We start from the raw sequence: 21,569 nt of genomic DNA on the forward strand, positions 1-21,569 counted from the left end.
CTGGGCCTGATATAATTCTGTATATTTTCTAATTGTGTGTCTCTTTTGCAATTGTTCAACTTGAATAAAGATATTTTAATAATTCAACAGTAGAGACTGATTCAGTTATTGCCCCCTGTTGAATGATAATGGTTCCATATGTTCTATACTCTTGGAGAGCAGGAACAGACAAAATAGATAATTATTCTGTATACAATCAGGATGATTAAAGTACAGAAAATACCTGTAGGGACATATCAATAATCAAGCTCAAGCTAAGCGTTTGTGTAACTGAAGAGTGTTCTGTCTTGCTTTCACTAGGCCACTTAGAAAAGGCCTGTGATATCATTGGTAAACTTCATTATAGCGTCTGTTTATATAATGTTCTATTGCCTCCATCTTGGAACGTTTCTGCTCTCTAGTGCCCAAAGTAGGAACTGCAATAAGGTCATTTGGGAAATAGGACAATGTCATTTATGTTGAGGTTCATGTGGGAAAATAGACTGCGATTCATGAAAAGATTCATCAAGTGTTGTCAGTGGATCCTCTTTTATTTTATACATTTATTTTTAGCAGATAATGACAAGACTTGAAATCTCCACAACATACAGTATGAGTAATACAAACCTATACACAGTAGTAATAATTGGTTAAGCCAGCCCATTTACATTTACTTGCTTTTCAATTTTCACAGACAATCAACAGACTCTGGCAAATCTCTAATCACTTTCTACACAGCTTGTGACACACCTCAACATGGAATACTGTACCTGTTTTTCATTAAACCTGAACCACTTTGCACAAAAGGCAAATGTCCCATGAGTTAAAACAGTCATAATATAGTATACACCTGAATATTAGACATTTGGCAATAAACTCCCCTTTTAAACAGACAAATAAACACATTTTGATAGCAGACTTCATAACAGTCACCTATCCTTTCCTGAATAGGATGTGCTATACAAAACAAGGAGTGCAGTATATAGTTTGAACCCTAGACTTTTTTTGCAATATTTAGATAGCAATAATATAGCATCACCAGAAAATACATAACTAAAAATAGTACGCAATAAGGTTTGTGTATTAGATAAAGCACTCAAATCAAATCGAAGTCCAAAAGTCACCCCTTTTGAGGCTAGTCCCAAAACAGTTCAACTCAAAATGCAGTTAAAAAAAAGAAGTTAATCCTAAAAAGGTAAATTATAATCCAACTACACAGAGTCAATTAATCCAATAGGAGAGTCAATCAGCAATTCACAAACTTCATCTGATACACTCACCAGTATTGAAGATCGGAGGAAGTCCTTATGTGAGAAGTTCTTGAACCAGGCAAGTAATCCCATGGGAAAAGTAAACAATACACTACTGAACTAAGTACTTTGAAAGAAACAAACACCATTCTTCCTTTGTTCTCACATCATGGACATTCTGCTCCCCTCCATTGCTCTCTCTTACTGTGTTTAAAGAGACAGGTGCGACTCCACAGGATACCACTAGGTGGCGTACAAATCAGTATCCCGATAATACATGTTCACATTCCATTTCTTTTCACTTAGAAATACACATTCACATTAATTCATATTTCACATAGTAATACATGCACATATGTTTTTTATACTCTTTTACATATGTGGTGACCTTACAACATAAAATAATTGGACAATATTTGAGCCTGCAATACCTTAGTGCACAAATATACATACTTTACATAACTCAGTCCACAATGAAGGTATGAAAATAACTCACAAATGTGGTTGAATCAGTATGCCTAAAGTTACAAATAAACCGTCCCTCATTTCTTAAGATTACTTCTCAAACCCTGGCTAGAGATTGGCTCCACTGTGAAAATAGTCACAAAGGATAAGATGACATAACAGTTGTCTGCTGTTGACAGTTGGTATTATGTGTATCCAGTTCATGTCTATCCATGTGGGATGACAATATCATAGATATGTTTACCTTTATGCACTTATATCAAACTTCTTATATCAGCAGGAAAGTAACTGTGGCAATTATCCACAACAACTCTTGCTTCAATCTTAGACAAAATAACTGAAACGTAATTCCTCTCAGTCTATTTAATAAGTTTGTCTAATAAAGTTGAGGGGAAAAATACAAACTATGCATGTCTCCTTTTTAATTTTCCTTCATGTCCTCTGGGATGACAGAAACATTAATCTAAACAGACAAAACAAAGGACATTGCATTCTACAGTGACAAATAGTTATTTCATATTGCCACAGACAGTTTTAATTTTAGGAGAACTTTCCAATAGCTTTCAAAATGAGTCCCCCTCCTTCCTCCTAAAATATAATTTCAAAAAGGTTTTAAGGATCTCACAAATTGTTTCTCTCCCTCGAACCATCAACAAAGAGGGCATCATATTGGGGCTGATGTAGACATGCCAATGGGCTAGAAGTCTCTGTAGAGTGGTTCTATGGCCATTTCTCCCACTGAACACTCCTACATGCCCATACAAAGCACTTCTCCTTCCCTCATATGACTCCTTCTGCCAGCTTTACAAAACTTTCCTGTCTCCATCTCTCCCTCTTTCTCCATATTTCTCTCTCTGTCTCTCCATCTCTTTCTACCAGGTGGGCATCATGTCTGGGAACCACATGCGGCCCAGGTGCTTGGACACCTCACTGTGGATCTCCTCCATGTTGAAGCTGTTGTTGGGAATCAGCACTTCCTCCATGACAGACAGCTGGGTCAGCCATTCTCCACACGTCTTTACAAACTCCACCAGGCCGCTGCAGGTCACCTCACACTCCTCCAGCCCGATGGCCGTCAGGCTCTTAAGCGCTCTACGATCTGGATCAGTTCCTCGTCAAGGGGCTCCAGCCCGTTGGTACACATCACCAGCTCTACCAGACGGGGGGCAGTTGAGTCCAATGTAGTGGGTGATGGGGGGTGGGGGTGGTTTCCTCCAGGAAGAAAGGCTTCAACTCCTCCTTGTACAGAAAGGACATGACGATGTTGACCTTAGGCGAGTGGGGGATCAGTGCCTCCCAGCTGCTCCTCTTGATGGTGTGGAACTGCATGTGGCCTGGGTTCTAACTCACCACGTCGACGTGCAGGTGCTCCAGGTGGACATGTTTCTCAGAGGAGAGGGCTAGCAGGAGCTCGTCTCTCAGCAAGCGCCAGCTCTTTCAGCCCATGGCACTGGTCCGCCACACACAGGATACCTACAGAAAGACGCACAAAGAGGCTCAAATAACATCAGTATAAAATCATCATTACTGAAGTAATTTGCATTCACAGGGTCCTCTAGTTCCAAATGAGAGTCAGACATGGGATTAAATCTATTTAATTGAATTACATTTATTGACTGAAATGTCATTTATGATACGGGTAAGTCCATGACTCTTCGCACCTGCTGGGGAGACGTACGGACAGCTGCTCATCTTCAGCAGCTTCAGAGTGTCACTTGTTGTTGGCCACCAGCACCTTCAGGGACAGTTGTCCACTGGCATGTCATCCATTTTAATGGAAGACAGAGACTTGGACTTCCCTTGGAGTTCACTTGGAGTTCACAAATACCAACATCAGCGCTGAGGCAAAGTGGGACTGAAAAGTAAGAAAGGGATATTATAGTCCAGTGTTCTCCGTTCCTGGTCCTGGAGGGCTACAGTGTGAGTGGAACAAACCTATCATCAGGTACTTAGTTGGATCAGATGTGTCATTGTTGGAAATTTGCCACCTCTGGCCACCAGGGTGAAATTCAGTTCTAAATTCCAGACAACAACATCGTCCTATAACCCCCCGAAATAGACTTGCAGTGTCAGACATTTGCTGTTGTGTTTCTGCATGTGTATACGATTCGAAGAGGCAGTAACCAGAGACAGAAAAGCGAAAATCGGTGAGTCTAACACTGCCCTGCAAGTACTGGAGTACTTACTTACTCAAATGCACGACTCGGAGACAAACCTTAAATCCAATAGAATTGCCTTTACTTTCAAAAAGGTTTGGTACACAGGTAGGCAGTCAAGGGGAAGGCAGATAATCCAGGAAGGGGGTAGGCAAAACTGGTTTTGGTACACAGGTAGGCAGTTCAAAAAGGCAGGCAGATAATCCGAAAAAGGGTAGGCAAAAAGGCAAAGTCAGAAACACACTCAGAGATTAAAAAAAATAAAAAAAAACTGGAATACTCATCACTAGGAAATGCTGGGACGTATGACACAAAGATGAACTGGAACAGAGACGGGAACACACAGACTAAATACGCAGGGAAGGATGATGAGCAACAGGTGAAGCCAATCAGGGCAGGGTAGACAATCACATAGGCGGGAAACACACAAGGGCAGGTGGTGAAGTGTCTGAAACGAGAGACAAGGTGAGGAACACAAAAAATAAACAGGAAACAATAAATGAATAACATGAAACGAAGACAAACATAAACTAAGGAGCAGGGCGAGACGTTACAAATCCTAACCCTAACCCTAGAACACCCCGGCAGTAACAACATGTTTGTATGCAAACCGAGTGTCAGGTAGGACAGTCTTTTTAGAAAGCGTTTTTTTCTGGATCTCATCTCATTCTTTGATCGCTACCGATTAAACATAGTCATTACTTCCATTAGGAAGCTTTTAGAAATCTTGAATGTTACATACTGGACCTTTAAGCTATGACAAAAGCCTGCACATACATGGCCCTCTGGGACCAGGAGTGAAATACTAGTTTGTAGTTTGTGATTTGGTTTCAGCAGTAAACATTTGCCTCTTCTGTTTTCCTAAGTATCACCATATGGTACAGCCGTGAAGGTTCTATGTGTGTATGACTGGGTATAAGTCCCTCTTACCTGTGCCACCTCCATGAAGCTGGGCCTGGCTGTGGAGATGAGCCTCAGAGTCTTAATGGTGCAGTTCACCAGCTGGGAGAGGATGTCACAGACTGCCTCCACAGACTCTGTACAGCTGTCCACCTGCAGACGGTTAGTGGTTTGGAACAAAAGCAACAAATTCAACAAACACTGTTGGTGTCAGTGTCTAAGCCATCGCAACAGACAACCTCAGTGTGTTAAGCACATTAGCTCCAAGAAACGATGCTTCAAGATCATGATTGCAACAGATGGCCAGAATTAAGGTCAAACATTGTTTACGACAACTCTCTGTCGTGGGGGAGCTTTGCACCTCCGCCTCAAGGCGTTAGTATGGGTTTGTGCCAGTTAACAAGGTGGAGGAAGGGGAGAGAGGGGAGAGAGAGAGAGAGGGAGGGAGGGAGGGGATCGCTTTACCTTGAAGCTGAGGTACTGCAGGTGCTTTGATGATCTGCTGAATGAGGTCAGGGTGTGTGGAGCGAAGGTATGACATGGCTGGTTGGTTGAGCTCACACTCAAACCGCCTCCACAAGTCCGGGATGTGAAAGACTTGGTTCCAGTGTCGCCACACTGATGATGCCAAAGCCCGGTCCACTAGAGACAGCTTCTGGAAGACCTGCAGGACCACATGGTGGGGAAGGTTCCCCCAGTCCTCTAGAGACCTGTATGGGTGGGAAGAACCCTGGGGGAAATTGGACACCCCACTCTTTCGCCTCTTTTCCTTCTCCTCACTGTTGGGGAAGGTCTGGCCTTCTGATCTGATGTCTATTCTTCCTCTTTTCATTCTGAAAAGTAGAAAAGTGGAATTCTGAGCCACGTGACTTATTAAGAGAGCTCTGGCTATAATGTATGGTCACTTGATCAAATACACTGGCCATGAAGTAAACAAGTAAACAAGTCCAAATGTCTGTCATGATTAGGCATGACTCCCTTTACACTAGGGAACAGTAGTATTCATACACTTGTTTATAGCATCTGGAATAGGCATAGTTTTATTATAAATGTTAATAACACAGGTACATATCATATTTCTATCTAACAACGACCTAACAATTCTACTCTTTATTGTTAGTTTACTATTGTGCTCCATAAAATGCTGTAGGTCACAGCTGCCTAGAAAAAAAAAGACGTCAACACGTCACTAAACGTTCGTTATGAAAAATGAGTCGCCTAATAGCTTGTTGCTGTGTTGTTCTGTTGGTCAATATCAGAGGTTGGAAAAGATGCATGTAAAACTAAACTCGAACAATAAGAAAGAATCGGAAACTTACTTGACTCAGCTCTCCTTCGACAACAAAAACTGTGAAAATCCTGCAATTTACGCACGATTCGTCGCTAATGCACCTTTCAGGAGAGAAGCCATCGCTTGAGGTCGCTGGCGGTGTGTTGCTGATGTAGGACACTGACTCAAAATCAGCTGTCCTCCCTACGCACCAGAGAGCTGCACACGTGAGACACGCGTCTGCCTAAACACAGACTATGCCTAAACACAGACGATGCTCAAACACAGACTATGCTCCTGAATATAAGCAAGTAGAAGGCTAATGACTTTTGCAGGAAGAATGCAAACTGAAACTTCTGTGTGTGTGCGTGTCAATATAGACTTAAATTTAGGGGCTCTAATAATAGCAAACAGCGCACCTGTGAGAGACGCGGCGCTAATATGCCCTAAATTCAGTCAGAGTCAATCAATCTACTTGTGTGTAATCTACATGTCTGTAATCGGAATCTAGTCAGTCCATTGTCCATTGTGTACAGTCCAGTATGTGTTTCCTATACAATGTAGAGGTGGCACTTTTAACTGTTGGGCCACAGTAAAGGGCCAAGAATTCTTTGTATGACACCCCTCATGGTTGAAACTCACTTGATATGTATACTAGAAGTGTTGTCGAGTACAGTGGTAGTAAAAATGTTTACCCTTGGAATATTATTTTTGTACATTCCATTATGTGTTCCCTATGCAATGTAGAGGTGGCACTTTTAATTGTTTGGCCACAGTAAAGGGCCAAAAATTCATTGTATGATGGTTAAAACTCACTTGATTCATATTCATAACCGCTATAGAGTCACCTCCTCTTTCTCCTCCTCTGAAGTGTCTTAATGTCTCAATGAGTCTTTCTGAATGTGTTTATTTAATGACATACATTGGCTTTCTGAGTTGACAATAATATCTTTAATAACTGCCCATGGCACTCAGGAACATGCAAATAGATAAAGAGAGAGAGAGAGATCAAACATACACAGAACTCAAGAGAGATATCATAATTAATCTTTATGACTTTTCTCTAAACCCAAACACAGAGAGAGAGAAACATCAAATGTGTCAACATGCAACAATTGACCCCTTTACCTGTGCATGCTTCTGAAGCACTAACTGATTGAATAATTGATTGTTAAATTTCATTGCCTAACTGTTCCTTTAAAATTCAGTCTTTTCTGTTAAAAAAATAAATAATACAGTCTAACGGTATGGTATCCCTGTTGCTGTGTCCATGTTCTTGGGCTGAGAGACATTTGCAAGTTAACAGAAGTAATATAACAATGGACATCTGCCTCTTGGGCTATAAAAACTAATACAATAGTCCCTGTGTGTAAATGTTACACAGTCGTAGTACACTGCTTATGAGAAATAATCCCTTTACAATTAATACAGGTCCAAGACAAATCGTAACATTTCAATACATGTAATTTCCCATCTTACAGAAGGCATAAATGCTGCAACTCATCTGGACATCTACACCAAATACCTGAAGCAAGCTGAGGTCTTCCACCTTACAGCCAGTAGAGGGCAGACTCATGTCTAACCATAGGACACATGTGAGACGTTTTGGGCATTTGAAGAATCAGGGTGGAAGGCATGAACAGTATGCAGTGTTATTTTGAAACAACACAACCTGAAACACCGGACCGTTGTACTAAACAAGATTATTGCCAAAACACTGAATTTGTTTCCTTCCTAGATCCCCGTTTTCACTGACCAGACAGTACTGGATCGAGTTGTGAGGGAAATTAGACCATCAGACATGGCCATCGTTTTACTGTACAAGCCTCTCTGGTATCCTATAATGAAAAGCATGACTGTAGGGCAACAAGAGTCACAGTGCGCAGGTATCTAATACAGCTTGGCGAATATTAAAGGGTTGACAACACTTATGAGTCTGTAAACAGGGTTGTTCCCACTCTAATTAAAGTTAGCTTTTATCCTAATAAATCATGTGCAGCAAGCTGGAGAGGAGGCAGCTCAGTGAAGGTTGAAATGGTTGTTTAAGCGTTCCCTTTTTAGAGCTGGTCTAGAAGGCGGTAACAGCGTCCCTGGTTTTAGTCCTCTGGGCGGCCAGGCCACGACAGTGCAGGTAGACGTTGACAGGATGGATGAAGGCCAGCAGACTGAGAAGGGCCAGGGCTATGTTCAACTGCAGGTAGAGAGAGAGAGAGAGAGAGAGAGAGAGAGAGAAAGGATTTCTACCACTGCACTTCTACCACTGTCTACTATCACTTTAGTGATGGCCAAGTTGATGCTGCCTCTGGTGTGAATGGTAAATGTTACTGGGAGCTCTCATCAAGGTAGTAGCTCTAGTGATGGTAACAGGCAGCTTCACTCACGTATAGCGGGTCCCCTCCCAGTATTCCTTTGATCAGGATGAAGCAGGGGTACTGCAGCAGGGCCACGACTGCAGACAGGGCCATCATCAAGCCGTAGAGCTTACCAAAGTGACAGGCAGGGAAACTACAGAGAGAGAGAGAGAGAGAGAGAGAGAGAATAAAAGATAGGGTCACCACCCTCTCTCCTACACAGTAACTCCAGTGATGGTTGCAGCACTTTAGTGTGTGTGTGTGTGTGTGTGTGTGACTCACGCGATGCTGATGAAGGCGGCGTTGCCACCGTAGAGGAAGGAGCGGTTGATGACCTGCAGTATGAAGGTGAGGTACTGCACAGGGAGGATGGGCGTGGCGGCACAGATGGAGAACAGGACGCACTGCAGCGCCGTCAGAGACAGAGAGAGCACAGAGGACCGCAGGTCTGCCTCCCGCTCGCTCTCTCCTACACACACACACACACACACACACACACACTGCTTCTTAGATCTGGTGTATGGTGAGAGTTTTGGTAACAGTGTATATGGTTTGGTGTGTGTGTGTGTATGTGTGTGTGTTGGTAGTGTGTGAAGTACTTTGGTGTGTGTGTGTGTGTGTGTTGTGTTGGGTTTTAGTGGTTATACTGTAGGTGTATGGTTGGTACCTGGGGCCCTGGGCTTGCCCTTGTGTCGGTCCATGATGAGGCCGTTCCAGGGGGCACACAGCACCCCACACAGCTGGGTCACCGCAAACGCATTGGTGTACTTGCTCACTGGAGGAACAAACAGAGCCAATGAGGACAGGGTAAGAGTGGAATAAAGCAAAGAAGTGCAATTTTAAATACGCCACAGTTAGATCCTGAGGTACATGTGGCCTTCTCTAAACAATATTACCTAGCAGCTTGGAGGCGAACACTCAGTTTTTGTATTGTGTATTGTGCGTGTGTGTGTTACATTTACATTTACGGCATTTAGCAGGCGCCGTAAATGTAAATGTAACACGTGTGTGTGTGTGTGTGTGTGTGTGTGTGGTTACCCAGGGAGGGTTCACCCTCGGTCAGTCCCTGCAGCATGGGGTTGAGTGTGCCGATGAACAGGTAGTGTCGCAGCTGCATCACAGACAGCCAGACCAGATGAAGCATGAAGAACTTGGACAGAAAACAGTCCCGGAAACTAAGCTCTGAGAGGGAGAGAGAGAGAGAGAGAGACAGACAGAGAGAGAGAGAGAGAGAGAGAGAGACAGACAGAGAGAGAGAGACAGACAGAGAGAGAGAGACAGAGAGACAGAGAGAGAGAGAGAGAGAGAGAGACAGAGAGAGAGAGAGAGAGAGACAGAGAGACAGACAGACAGACAGAGAGAGAGAGAGAGAGAGAGAGAGAGGTGAATGGAGATGGAGGAATAGTGATCCTGGTTGATTAATACATTACATGATGCATTAGTATGACAGTTGTCAGATCAGTTATACGCTACTTGATCAGGCCCTCGTCTCTGTCCACAGAAGGACATGTTTTTGTCTCAGGCCAAGCTGCTGGTGCCATTCCCATACTCAGCATGGTAAGCATCTTAATCTCGATGGGCACCTGCTGCCCATATGATAAGACACAAAAGCAAGAAGGGGCTGAGTGAGGTCATTAGATTGGCTTTCTCTGATACTTTTCCACTACTTGTACTTTAGCTTAAAACTGAGGGCCGGCCCTCCGCTCCTGACAGATACAGCATACAGGAAAGTAGGCAGGATCTATCTTGTGCGCACATTGTATTCAATTATTGAAAGACTCCGATGATCTGACCTGATCTCTTGACTTATATCACACCTGAACCCAAGAATTCCTAACAACTAGGTGGCTTAGAGACAAATCAACTTTGATAACACATACAACATTCCTAAATCAACAGCTAACTGTGTGACTTTGCTAATAAATAATGATTCATATCAAGGTTAATTCACACACCTTTCTTTTCTGTGTTCCCGTTGGTGAAGGGTGTGACCTCATCACCCTTTACGATGCCATTGGCTGCTGTCTGCTCCAAGTTAAAGGTCTCCTCCTTGCCACAGTTCATCCTGTCAAAGGAACAACAGTGTCAGGCTGCTTAGGGTCAGAGAGGGAGATCAGATGGGCCCTCAGGGCATTGTGGGATCTGTAGTGCTTACCCGTATGTGTAGCCCTCAGGGAGGGGGTAGGGGATGTGCTTCTTGGGTAACAGGAAGAAGGTCCTGACCAAGTGTATGATGCCACAGGCGGACAAGAAGAGGAAAGAGACTCGGAGAGAGATCCCAGCCTCAAACAGCAACTGAAAGGAGGAAGAGACAGGTATGGTTGCAAAATTATGGCAATATTCAAGGTGGAAAGTTTCCATGGGAATTAACGGGAAATAAGAGCTTTTTTGCAGACTGATTACAGGGTTCTCCCTAGAGAATATAAGAGTGGCGCTGTGCCACTATGTAAACATAACAAGGAAAATTAAACTACATATATTCAGTAATGATGGAGTAACTGTCTTTGATCGTCAATGACATCATTGTTAAAAACGAAAAGTGAAAAGCGTTATGATGTTCCTCAATGAATTCAGCATTTTAGCGGTATTATTTGCACATTTTGACATGAATCAACGTGAGTCGGGTTTTGATGATGCAATCCAGTGCCATGCTGTTCAAAAATCCTCGGGAGAACCCTGGATTATACTTATCTCTGACCCTTTTCTTATACTCATCAATTACAAAAAAAACTCTACATCTTTAAACTTAATTTAGGTTAACATTTCAATCACAGAATCTTACCCCCCCCCCCCCCCCCCCAAAAGACCCATTCAGTATAGAAAATAAGCCAAAGCAGGCATGAGCATGATGCCAAATGAAGGCCAAATGGCCAGTAACATAATTGACAGATTGAACGTATATTGCCATTGTTTTAATCTCTCTGTCATGGATTCGTCTGAATTCACACTATCGATTGTGCAACTCCTCTCTCCTTGTTTCTATTTTTCTTTTGCTCACTCACAGTCGTCCACCGTGTGCTGTCACCTGTTTGAATGCGGACACAGAGTTGGAGATTGTTTCTACTCATTCTCCAAACATTGAAAACACAACGTTATGTGCCTTCAAAAAAATTCCCCAAATTCACAGGCCAAAGTTTCCATTAAAATGTAACGGAAATATTCCGCCCATTGGCAACCTTAGAGACAGTGATGGATTCATTGGCGGCATCATCATCATCAGTTGTCATGTGTAATATCTATAGTACCTGATCAACAGTCTGTGAGAGCCATACTGTGTGTGTGTGTGTGTGTGTGTGTGTGTGTGTGTGTGTGTGTGTGTGTGTGTCTTACTCTTACCTTGATGATGAGGAGGAGGGCAGAAGAGGAGTCGAAGGCTCCATTGTACAGAGTGATGATGGTGGAGCGATGGGAGCCAAACAGGTTTCCAACCTACAGGAAGAGAGGGAGCAGTTTACCTCCTGAGTGTGTGTATGTGTATGTGTATGTGTGTGTGTGTGTGTGTGTGTGTGTGTGTGTGTGTGTGTGTGTGTGTGTGTGTGTGTGTGTTAGGGTTAACTGTAGGTCAAACGGCTGTAGGTCTTGCTAAAAATAGGACACGCATCACATGTATCGCCTAAGGCTGCTGTGCAAAGTACATGACTATGATGTCAGTATGGTGGTGCAATCACCTGACCTTTGTCTGAGGAAAGCAGCCCCCTAGCCTGAGGACTGTGTTTATGTAGAAGACAGAGATCATGAGAGAACCCCTTAAAGAACATCTTGTGGGTAGCTATGGTAACACCCTGGGTTCAGTAGAGACTGGGCCTACCTGCATGTTGGTGACCAGAAACAAGATGCCTCCAACCGCAATGAAGGAGAGCGCCGGGAAGAGGAGGGCAGACAGAGCTGACAGAAAGAGAAAGAAAGAGAAAGAGAGAGAGAGAGAGAGAGAAGGTAGAGAGAGAGAGAGAGAGAGAGAGAGAGAGAGAGAGAAGGTAGAGGGCTTGAGTACATCATAAAACTCCATAGTGTCTGAGCAAGTTACGTCATCATCAGGACTTACAGTGCCCTGTAAGTAATGGGGTGGTGAAGCAAGTTTGGATTTGAAATCGAACAATTACTGTGAGGTTAAAGTAGAGATTCTCAGCTTTTGTTTGATTTTGTGTACATATTGGTTTCACCATTCAGAAATTACAACACTTTTTATGCATAGTCCAAATGTTTCAGTGTACCCATAAATAACGGGACAACCGGCTTGACCTGAGCTGTCGAAGTCTAGTATTGGTTCTAGGCTTTATGTTTGCCTTTGGAGTCTGCTATTGGTGTCTGTCACCAAAATGACCAAAGTGGTGTCAATAAAAGTCAAGGAAGCCATTATCAGGCTGAAAAATCTGAAACGCCTATCTAAAGTATCTAAAAAGCCTGCAGAGGTCTGAATGTTATGTACGGAATGGAATGTTATGTACCAAAGTTATTGCAAGTGAAAATGTTGGAGAAAAACGCTGCCACTAGAACTGGCTTAACTTGTCTTCACTGCTGACGGCAGCAGCAGAATGTATTCTGAAGTGTATAGAAACCTCTTGTCTACTCAAGCAAAGGCCTCCAAATTCATCGGACGGCGCTTCATCATCACCCTAAACATACTGTCATAGAAACTAGGGATTTTATCTGGGCCAAAAAAAGTGTTAAATTCTTGACTGGCCAAGTCAATCTTCAGATTTAAATCCGATTGAAAATTTCCTGATAAGATTTTAGGCAAAAATACCTCAAAACAAACAACAAGTGACGATGGCTGCAGTCCAGGCCTGGCAGAGCATCACCAGAGACCCCCAGCATCTGGTGGGGTCAACGGGTCGCAGACTTCAGGCAGTTATTGCATGCAAAGGATTGTCCACCAAATACTAAACATGAGTGCTTAATTTGGACATTTGATAAATCCGTCTCCATCACTTTTGTGTCCCCTGAAACAGGGGGACTATGCATAAAAAGTGGTGTAATTCCTGAATGGTGAAACCGATATATACACAAATACCATCAAATAAAAGCCGAGAATCTCTACTTTAACCTCATAGTAATTGTTTGATTTTAAATCCAAACCGGAGTTTAGAGCCAAAAAAAGAACAAATGCTTCACTGTCCCATGACTTACGCAGGGCACTGTATGTTAAAAACGCTTGGTGTAGATACTGAAACAGTATTGTAGATGAGGGAAGAATTGTACCTGCACTGGAGAAGGCTACAAACAAGGCCCCGGTGGTATACAGGGATCTGAAGAGGAAGTGACCAACAACCATGATGTTATCTCAACCAGGCTCATACATACAGAGCAGCAGCCAATCACAGTGTGCAAATACAGCAGATGTTTAGCCATTAAGATAAGATGAGCTTCATTGTCCCAAAGGGAAACTGTCGAGGACACAGTACAGCTGTATAACCGTATAAATACGCATTAGCCGTAAACATTGTACGCTCCATTCAACATCACACACTGGTCATTCAAACAGATACAATACAGTTACACCAGACAGAGGGGTCAATTTTATCCTAACAGAGAACCCTAAGGAACGTTACACACACATATTCTTATTTTACTGAAACTGTATTTCCGTGAGTTCAGAGGTTGCAGTTTCTTCTTCTTCTCTTCCCCCACCGTCAGTTGGCCTGTTTGGAGAGCTTATCTGTGTTTTCCTGACCTCTCCTAGAACAGGTGGTCTATTTACCATCCTAGCCTTGCTCTCTCCCCCACGAAGGTCTCTATTTGGCTCAGCACCACCCTCAACACACACACACACACACACACACACACACACACACACACTTCCTGCAACTGCATCTCAAACTCTCACTTCTCCCTCTTCCTTCTTATTTTTGTTTCATTTCTTCATCTATTTAAAACTCTCCTCTCCTTCATCCCTGCACCTTCATTCCTCTCTAAACATTCCTTTTACTCCCTTTTTCTCTCTGTTCCTTGGCATGTCCACTCTCTCTCCATTCCTATCCTCTGGCGTTGCACCCTGGCCCTGGGCTCTTGGAAACCTCTCTGCACTCTTGGTCAATCCTCTCTTATTATTCGCTCCCTCCAATAGGCTACACAACTATAGGATCCCTCCCCTCACTATCTCTCTCTGTTTACTCACTCACACACACACACACACACACACACACACACACACACACACACACACACACACACACACACCAGCCATTTCCTTCCATTGCTCCTCCCATAGTTGCCCCACATCTGTTATTGTGAACAGATGTGATAAACTCTCACAGGAAAATACCAGGATGTGACAGAGAGAGAAAGAGAGAATGAGTTATTGTACACACATGCCTTCCATGGTAGCTTAGACACCAGAGAAAGGGAGAGAGACAAAGAGGGGGGACAGTTGGAGAGTTGTTGGCCAGGGGGTCCACAGAGAAAGACAGAGAATGCTCTGTTCTGGTTGTTGCAGTAGCTAACTCTGTTTAGCTTAGTAATAACAGCTGGCTGTATTACTAGTTATTATTATTACTAGTTATTATGATTAGTAGTAACAGCTGGCTGCTACATGGCGCTAAGCTCTTTGACGGTCCGTCCGACTGGTAATAGGCATGTAATGACATCAACGCTGGTCACTATGGACAACTACTACCGCTTTTGACTAGAAAGAATCAAACATGAACTCTCACTGACTTATGAACTGATTCCTAACCGTTTAACGGCTCTTTACAGTCTATCCATAGCCCTGTTCAGAGCCTCGTTCAAAATGGTATCAATTTTGAGTTATTGAAAACTGTCAACTGTGCAACTTTTTTTGTTGTTTAACACAACGGTACCTTTATCAAGAAGCTTTATAAGGTCTTTATAAAGAAGCTTTATAAGGCCTTTATAAACAAGGTTGTGTCAGACTCACATTGCCATCAGCCTGGCCACCATGGTGCCGAAGTGGTCAAAGATGAAACCGTTGGGCAGCAGCAGGAAGTTGTTCAGGAAGGAGGCGATGGTGAAGATGAGGGAGAACTGTTCATCCTGCCCACTGCAGTCTGAGAGACAAGCAGAGAAATGTAAGTGTGTGTCTGTGTGTACTAGATAATGTATAACAGGAGAGGACAGTTAAATCAGCATTCCCTGAGGAAGAAAAATTCTGAGGTGTTTTTGGAGCTGCTGACCTATACCGGAGCCTAGATGGGGTCAGAGTGTTTTCAATTATGAATGAGAGTGTGTGTGTGTGTGTGTGTGTGTGTGTGTGTGTGTGTGTGTGTGCACAAGAGGGAGAGATAGAGACTGGCGGTGAGGTCACTGACCTAGGACCTGTGTGCTGTTGACCCCGGTGGCGTTCACGCACAGGTAGCTGAAATAGCCTTCCGTCTTCAGGACAAACACCAGGGAGGCCCAGCCGAACACGGCTCCCGCAAAACATAGGCATTCCAGCAGTCCTGTGGCTAGGGTCAGCCAACGCCGCACCCCTACCCCACCCTCACACCCCAGCATGGTCCCTCACACACACACACACACACACAGACAGCTCCCAGTCGATACTCCGATTCAGTCACTCTGCCTCACTCTGGGAGGGAAAACAAGAAAAAAAACAGAAAGAGAATTAAACAATTAATTGAACTGAATGCATCCTGACCACATTCTCCTCTGAAAGTGCCTTCAGATCTCCATGAGTCTCTCCTGAATGTGTTTGACAGATAGATCAGCTCCTGGCACTCAGACATGCAAATAGAAAATGACTTTTGTAATTTCAAAGAAACCAAACATATAATAATAATAATAATAATGCATTTTATTTGGAGGCGCCTTTCAGGTCACCCAAGGTCACCTCAAAATCAAAAGTGTTTATTTCAAGGCCAACTCTGCCTCTCTGAATTCATGTTAATGCAAATACAAGTTTCGTAAGTACAGCAGCTAGTGCAAATACATCAGAGAGCAAATACATTCAGCCAGCCTACAGTACTCACATTTCAGAAGAATGTCCCCCAGCCACTCTTACAAACAACTTCTCCTCTCTCCCTCTGACTCTCTCGCTCATTCACTATATACTGTAGCCTTCGTTCCACCCAGTCACTCCACCCCTCCGCTCTCGTATCCCTCCCCTAAATCCTCCTCTCTCCACACTTTCTGTGTATCTGCAACAGAAATCCAGACACAGGTCTGAATGCGGCACCACAGGTCTGAAGAAACACCTTTCTTGTGATCATGCAAGGCATGATGGCCTGGGTACGAGGTCAATGTCTGATGAGCTGAGCAGAAGCCACATCAGATCGTATCTGTAGGCCTATCGGGGTCCGTATGGGATGACGTATCGTTTGGTTTCTGCCTTTAGGCGATGTTCACTACTCTGTAATGACGACCCTCTCTACCTCTCTTTGTTAATTCAATAGAAAAGGTGATTGATGATATTGATAGGTGAGGTCTTGACCATTGTTCTCTGCTTTCACCTACCCAGTGCACTCACATCAGTGAATGTAAGGGCCAATTGAAAGCATGTATGTATGTATTTTCTTAATATCACTTCTTAATTGGAGAAACACCAGATATTGTGAATACGATCTGTATGTAATTCCATTAATATAGCTCTTCTGTTTTGCTTGTCTCTAGTGGGATTTGTTGCTATGTGCGTTGCTAGGAAATCACCAGTCTTTATTAGTTCATAGGCTTATCATTTGACATCATGCGCTCCCACACTTCCTCACTATCATAGGGATTCCAGTAAAGGCCTTGAAAAGGGAGAATTGGGTGATGCAAGCACACTATGAATAACATTTAACATGAATAACCAGCACAAGACCTCATAATCAAGTTTTTACACCTCGCATCACAAGACACTCTCTAACCAAACACAGCGCAACTTCCTCAAATCCCTGACCAACCACACACACCAAAGGCTGGCATTATATACAGAGAGAGAGAGACAGATACTCAATCAATCTCTGTCTGGGGTGACCAGCGGTCACATCCCCAGATGGAAAAAGACTGGATTCACGTCAACATCCAAACTGCTCAGATCAGCAGGTTTTGGACAGGCAGTGTACGTCACCATGTTTATATTAAACAGTTACCACGGGACTCTCTTCCTCCATGGCTACTTACCACTTCCTTTTTCCGGGGGGTTAATGGGAGAGGACCTCAAGATATCACGCATATCGCCTTAGGGATCACCCTAGGGCTGGAGACTCCCTATTCTGCCCTACACCTTGTTTGGCTCTGTTCTAGCCTACCGCTCTAGTCTTACACAAACGTTGCTCAGGAAACGGCACGAGACAGACGCAATCCTAGCAACGCGTACCTAGCAATGACAATAGTCAGTAACACTAACTATTCTGCTCTGCATTTAATGTGTTGTTTTTAATGCTCCTCTAGCCTATGTTATATTTGTTTTGTGTTCACGTTATCCTGACATCCTTTGTTTTCGTGCCCTACGTAAACATGCCCGTTTCACTCCTTTGTCATGTGTACACACTCGAGTCTTCAATAAACCTGGAGCTAGAAGGCTATTTCCTGACTCTCGTGTTTGAGACTGGGGTTCTTTTGAATAGAGAAATCCGTATCTCGGAATAACATTGCAAAACGCACAAGCAATTATGTTAAAGAACAAGCTGGCCTTCATACCAACCCCACAACTTGTGGCGCTGTTGAAGCCAAAGGTTTAAAGAGCAGTTCATTGCTTTCATGGGAAAGATCTTCGACAACGACCACGCTGACCCAGCACCTCCACTGGAAGAGGGTATGGAGTTCTGGTACTTACCAACCTTCGGAGTCTACCACCCACAAAAGCCTGTGGCCGTCTTCAACTCCAGTACGCAGCAGTGTGGTGTCTCCCTGGATAACGTGCTCCTGACTGGCCCAGATTTAAATGACAATCTAGCAGGGGTCCTGATACGCTTCAGGAAAGAACCTGTGGCCGTCACCGCCGACATCCAACAGATTGTTTCCTCGTCCGACAAGATCACAGAGACCACCTGAGATTTCTGTGATTCAGAGACAATGACATCACCAAGGGCATCACAGTATAGGATGAAGGTTCACGTCTTCGGCAACAGCCCTTCTCCTGCTGTTGCCATCTATGGTCTCAGACGTGGTGCCCAGGAAGGTGCACATGAGCACGGTGCAGACACACAACAGTTTGTAGAGAGACACTTCTATGTGGATGATGGGCTCCAGTCCTTGCCCACCGCTACGGAAGCCAGTGACCTCCTCAGGAGGACTCATGTGTTGCTAATTATATTCTGCTCTGCATTTAATGCGTTGTTTTTTGCGCTCCTTTGGCCAATGTTATATTTGTTTTGTGTTCACGTTATCCTGACGTCCTTTGTTTTTGTGCCCTGCGTAAACATACTCCTTTGTCATTTGTACACACTCTTGAGTCTTCAATAAACCTTGAGCTAGAAGGCTATTTCCTGACTCCCGTGTCATCCGTGATAGGAACTTTGGCTGGCTGTCTAATTTTGGTTAGATACACCTTAAGGAGGACAGTACAATCCCATATAGCCAACATAAAATGTGTGTAGTGTCGCTATCACTGAAAGAGGACTTCCACTTGGCTGTCAACTGGGGGTATTTCAATGTCACTGTTTCTGAATGTTTTTCGAGAGTTTAATCTGCATTGTGAATACTTATTCAGCATAGGAGGTATGGCTAGATGAAATTCATGTTGAATTGAGAGGACAACGTTGTGAATTCTATACTGTTTTTTTTATTTTTATGGAAATGCCCACTATTTTGAGCCTGTCACCAAACAAGACCATGACATGTCCTCCTCACAGTCATGCATCACTGGCACCCTGAACACACAACACATACAGTATATAGGCTGTTAATCTACAACCTGACACCTAAACAGTCACTAGCCATGATAGGACACTGAGTCATAATGCTCAAATGTGGTAGTATCTGTGCATAGGTTACATAACCTCATTTCACAAATGCTACCATGTTGACAAAACGGTAAAGAAGAAGGGAAAAGGGAGACGTTGTCTCAAATAGTTTTGACAGAAGAACAACATCAAATCAGGCCCACTATCGCGGTGCCAAGCGCACAGACCCAGATCGGCATGAATAACAGACCTTATATGAATATCTAAAACAGGCACGTCGCAGCTGCCAGAAGTTCATACTCTGTCATGGTCCTGTGGTTGCTTCCGCTACACGTAGGTCTGCAGCACTGCAACACCGTGGAGCAATGATTGACAGGGAAGACATGTGCGTTTCTGCTCATCCGTTAAACTTGTTCTAAGTAAATGCATCTAGTAATGAGGTCGTGAATGAAACAGAGGACTGCTGGTACAAACCCAATAGTAGGCTAAACAATAACATTAGCCTGAATTATAAGGTTAGATAATATTGTTATATTATCATTATTATAACGATGTGATATGATTTTGTTTTTATTTATTTTTTTAAATCAAAGAGTTGACCAAGACCAAGACAGCTGAACAAGCTCATGTTCACTGAGATAACATCCAACGAACATAAAATAGCAGCGTGTCACTATAGCCGAATATGCACTGTGTTCGTTATAGGACAGAAAACGTGATTGCCGTTTTAATTGTTTTCCTACCGTTTTAATTGTATTCCCCGTCCGTTGTTGTTTAATCTAGTCCATTTAGGCTATCTGTTGCTATTCTAGGAATAGTTGTCCGTAGAAGCTGCGAGAGAAACGCGAAGACGAGACCCACCCGTGCTCAATCCCCTTTGATCTGCTCCGGTTTTGCTCGCCCCAAAGTCTCGATCTGTCACGACACTACCGTCTTCATGTCTAGCAATGTCAAAGCTCTCCACATAGAACGTATTACCGCGCATGGCCGACACATAACGAATCCGTTGCATATTGACAATTATGACATATTCACAATTGGCCATTGATGACATAACGGCATCACATTTATGACATTTTTACAGTTAGTTATTATGACATACTGTATCAGTGGTCGCGTTTTTCACGCAGAAGAAAATCGGTCATCCGAAACGTTTCATCCATGTTCCAAATCTCTCTGCCTGTCTGAGTTTGCAATACATATTTAAATACATGTTGGCACAAGTCTTTACTCCAGTCCCACATCAAGCAAAATATTCTTGACAACAATTGGCAAGAATATTTTCTGCTATTTTGCATTTCTTTACCAACAAGTCTTTAACACATCGAAACATTACCTAAAACGTGTAATTACTTGACAGGAATACAAATCTGATGACTTTTAGCTAAGATAGTTAGCATGCTCGCCTGGATGGTTTTTAGAAAAGTATGTCCTGCACTCATTGTAAACATTGTTTAAATTCGGGTAAAGTTGATGCTGAACACTTTCAAACATCTGTCCAGGTGATAAAAATGCTTCAGACATGACTGTATTAAATCCTAAATACTCTCTTTGTTGTATTTTCAAGTGACCACTTGAACTTGGTTGAAACGGTGAACACAAATCTCTCCCTTTAAAACAGCGCTCTCTAGTGGTCTTCCTTTATTTGTATGGTCGAGTCAGTGACATAATCTTACAAAGTGAGAAACAGAGACAGACCACTCCAACATGTTCAGATACGGAGGTGAAGAAAACATGTTTCCAAAATCAGGTCTAGAGTGTGTGATGATCCCTCGCCAGTGACAGATATAACAATGGAGCTCAAGCTTAATCACGCAGGCACACACACACACACACACACACACACACACACCATAAGATATTTTCAAAGAACAACACTTTATCAACATGTTTGACCTCTCATCAATGTGCCATTTCTACAATAAAACAATCTAAACATGTATTTCCCCCTTAAGTTTATTATTACTACAACATCCATCATGTTAGTTCTTCCATATGATACAGTCATAGGCATCACAAAGCTGTGACAGTTATGTATTTCATCAGATTCCTCTCAGAGAGGGATGAGCACACTGATAGATAGTCCTCCAGAGAATGAGGCCTGAGAGTGAGATACACAAGAAGGTGTTGACATATTTTTAGCCACTGAGATGTTTAGAAGAGAGGAGAGCGATGGGGGAGGCAGCAGGGGAAGATAATGACAGGGAGAGAAAGAGAGGAAAGAAAGATAGCCGTTTATTTTTAAAACCATCTGTTTTGCGTTGAATGAGAAGATACACTGTGTAGCGCACAGGGAGCTAGGGAGAGAGGAGAGACTGAAGGGACATAGTATATTTGATGAGGTATATATAGGTTCAAAGCTGGTTGGACATTGCAGGACATTAACACTCCACTGTGAGAGAAATAGAGACAGAGAG

At 43.3% G+C, this 21,569-nt stretch overlaps 2 protein-coding genes across 2 annotated transcripts; both read right to left on the reverse strand.

Moving 5' to 3' along the window:
• Positions 1-2,566: 2,566 nt before the first annotated feature.
• On the reverse strand, positions 2,567-5,582 carry fbxl3l (F-box and leucine-rich repeat protein 3, like; the record flags this gene model as incomplete). Its single annotated transcript, XM_083686059.1, is given in 14 exon segments — positions 2,567-2,781; positions 2,784-2,859; positions 2,861-2,890; positions 2,892-3,035; positions 3,039-3,120; positions 3,122-3,167; positions 3,356-3,410; positions 3,412-3,440; positions 3,443-3,488; positions 3,490-3,501; positions 3,505-3,549; positions 4,781-4,903; positions 5,216-5,240; positions 5,242-5,582. Coding segments are annotated over 14 exon segments (1,269 nt in total).
• Positions 5,583-7,045: 1,463 nt separating this feature from the next.
• On the reverse strand, positions 7,046-20,069 carry slc43a3b (solute carrier family 43 member 3b). The gene is made up of 13 exons (XM_083686198.1): positions 19,896-20,069; positions 15,637-15,896; positions 15,246-15,375; positions 13,571-13,617; positions 12,180-12,256; positions 11,708-11,800; positions 10,527-10,666; positions 10,327-10,436; positions 9,410-9,553; positions 9,039-9,146; positions 8,654-8,840; positions 8,402-8,525; positions 7,046-8,211 (listed from the first exon to the last, which is right to left on the reverse strand). Exons 2-13 carry the CDS (start codon positions 15,821-15,823, stop codon positions 8,089-8,091), a joined length of 1,470 nt encoding a protein of 489 aa, XP_083542324.1. The 5' UTR covers positions 15,824-15,896; positions 19,896-20,069; the 3' UTR covers positions 7,046-8,088.
• Positions 20,070-21,569: the final 1,500 nt, after the last annotated feature.

Source organism: Argentina silus, assembly GCF_951799395.1.
Source record: "Argentina silus genome assembly, chromosome: 15".
NCBI lineage: Eukaryota > Metazoa > Chordata > Actinopteri > Argentiniformes > Argentinidae > Argentina > Argentina silus.

Excerpts from the sequence above, each read along its gene's own strand:
- slc43a3b (XM_083686198.1), bottom strand. The coding sequence starts at position 15,823 with ATGCTGGGGTGTGAGGGTGGGGTAGGGGTGCGGCGTTGGCTGACCCTA. Across the intron at positions 8,526-8,653 it reads GCCGCCTTCATCAGCATCGC|TTTCCCTGCCTGTCACTTTG; the intron begins GTGAGTCACACA and ends CTCTCTCTGTAG. Across the intron at positions 8,212-8,401 it reads TGGGAGGGGACCCGCTATAC|TTGAACATAGCCCTGGCCCT; the intron begins GTGAGTGAAGCT and ends CTCTACCTGCAG.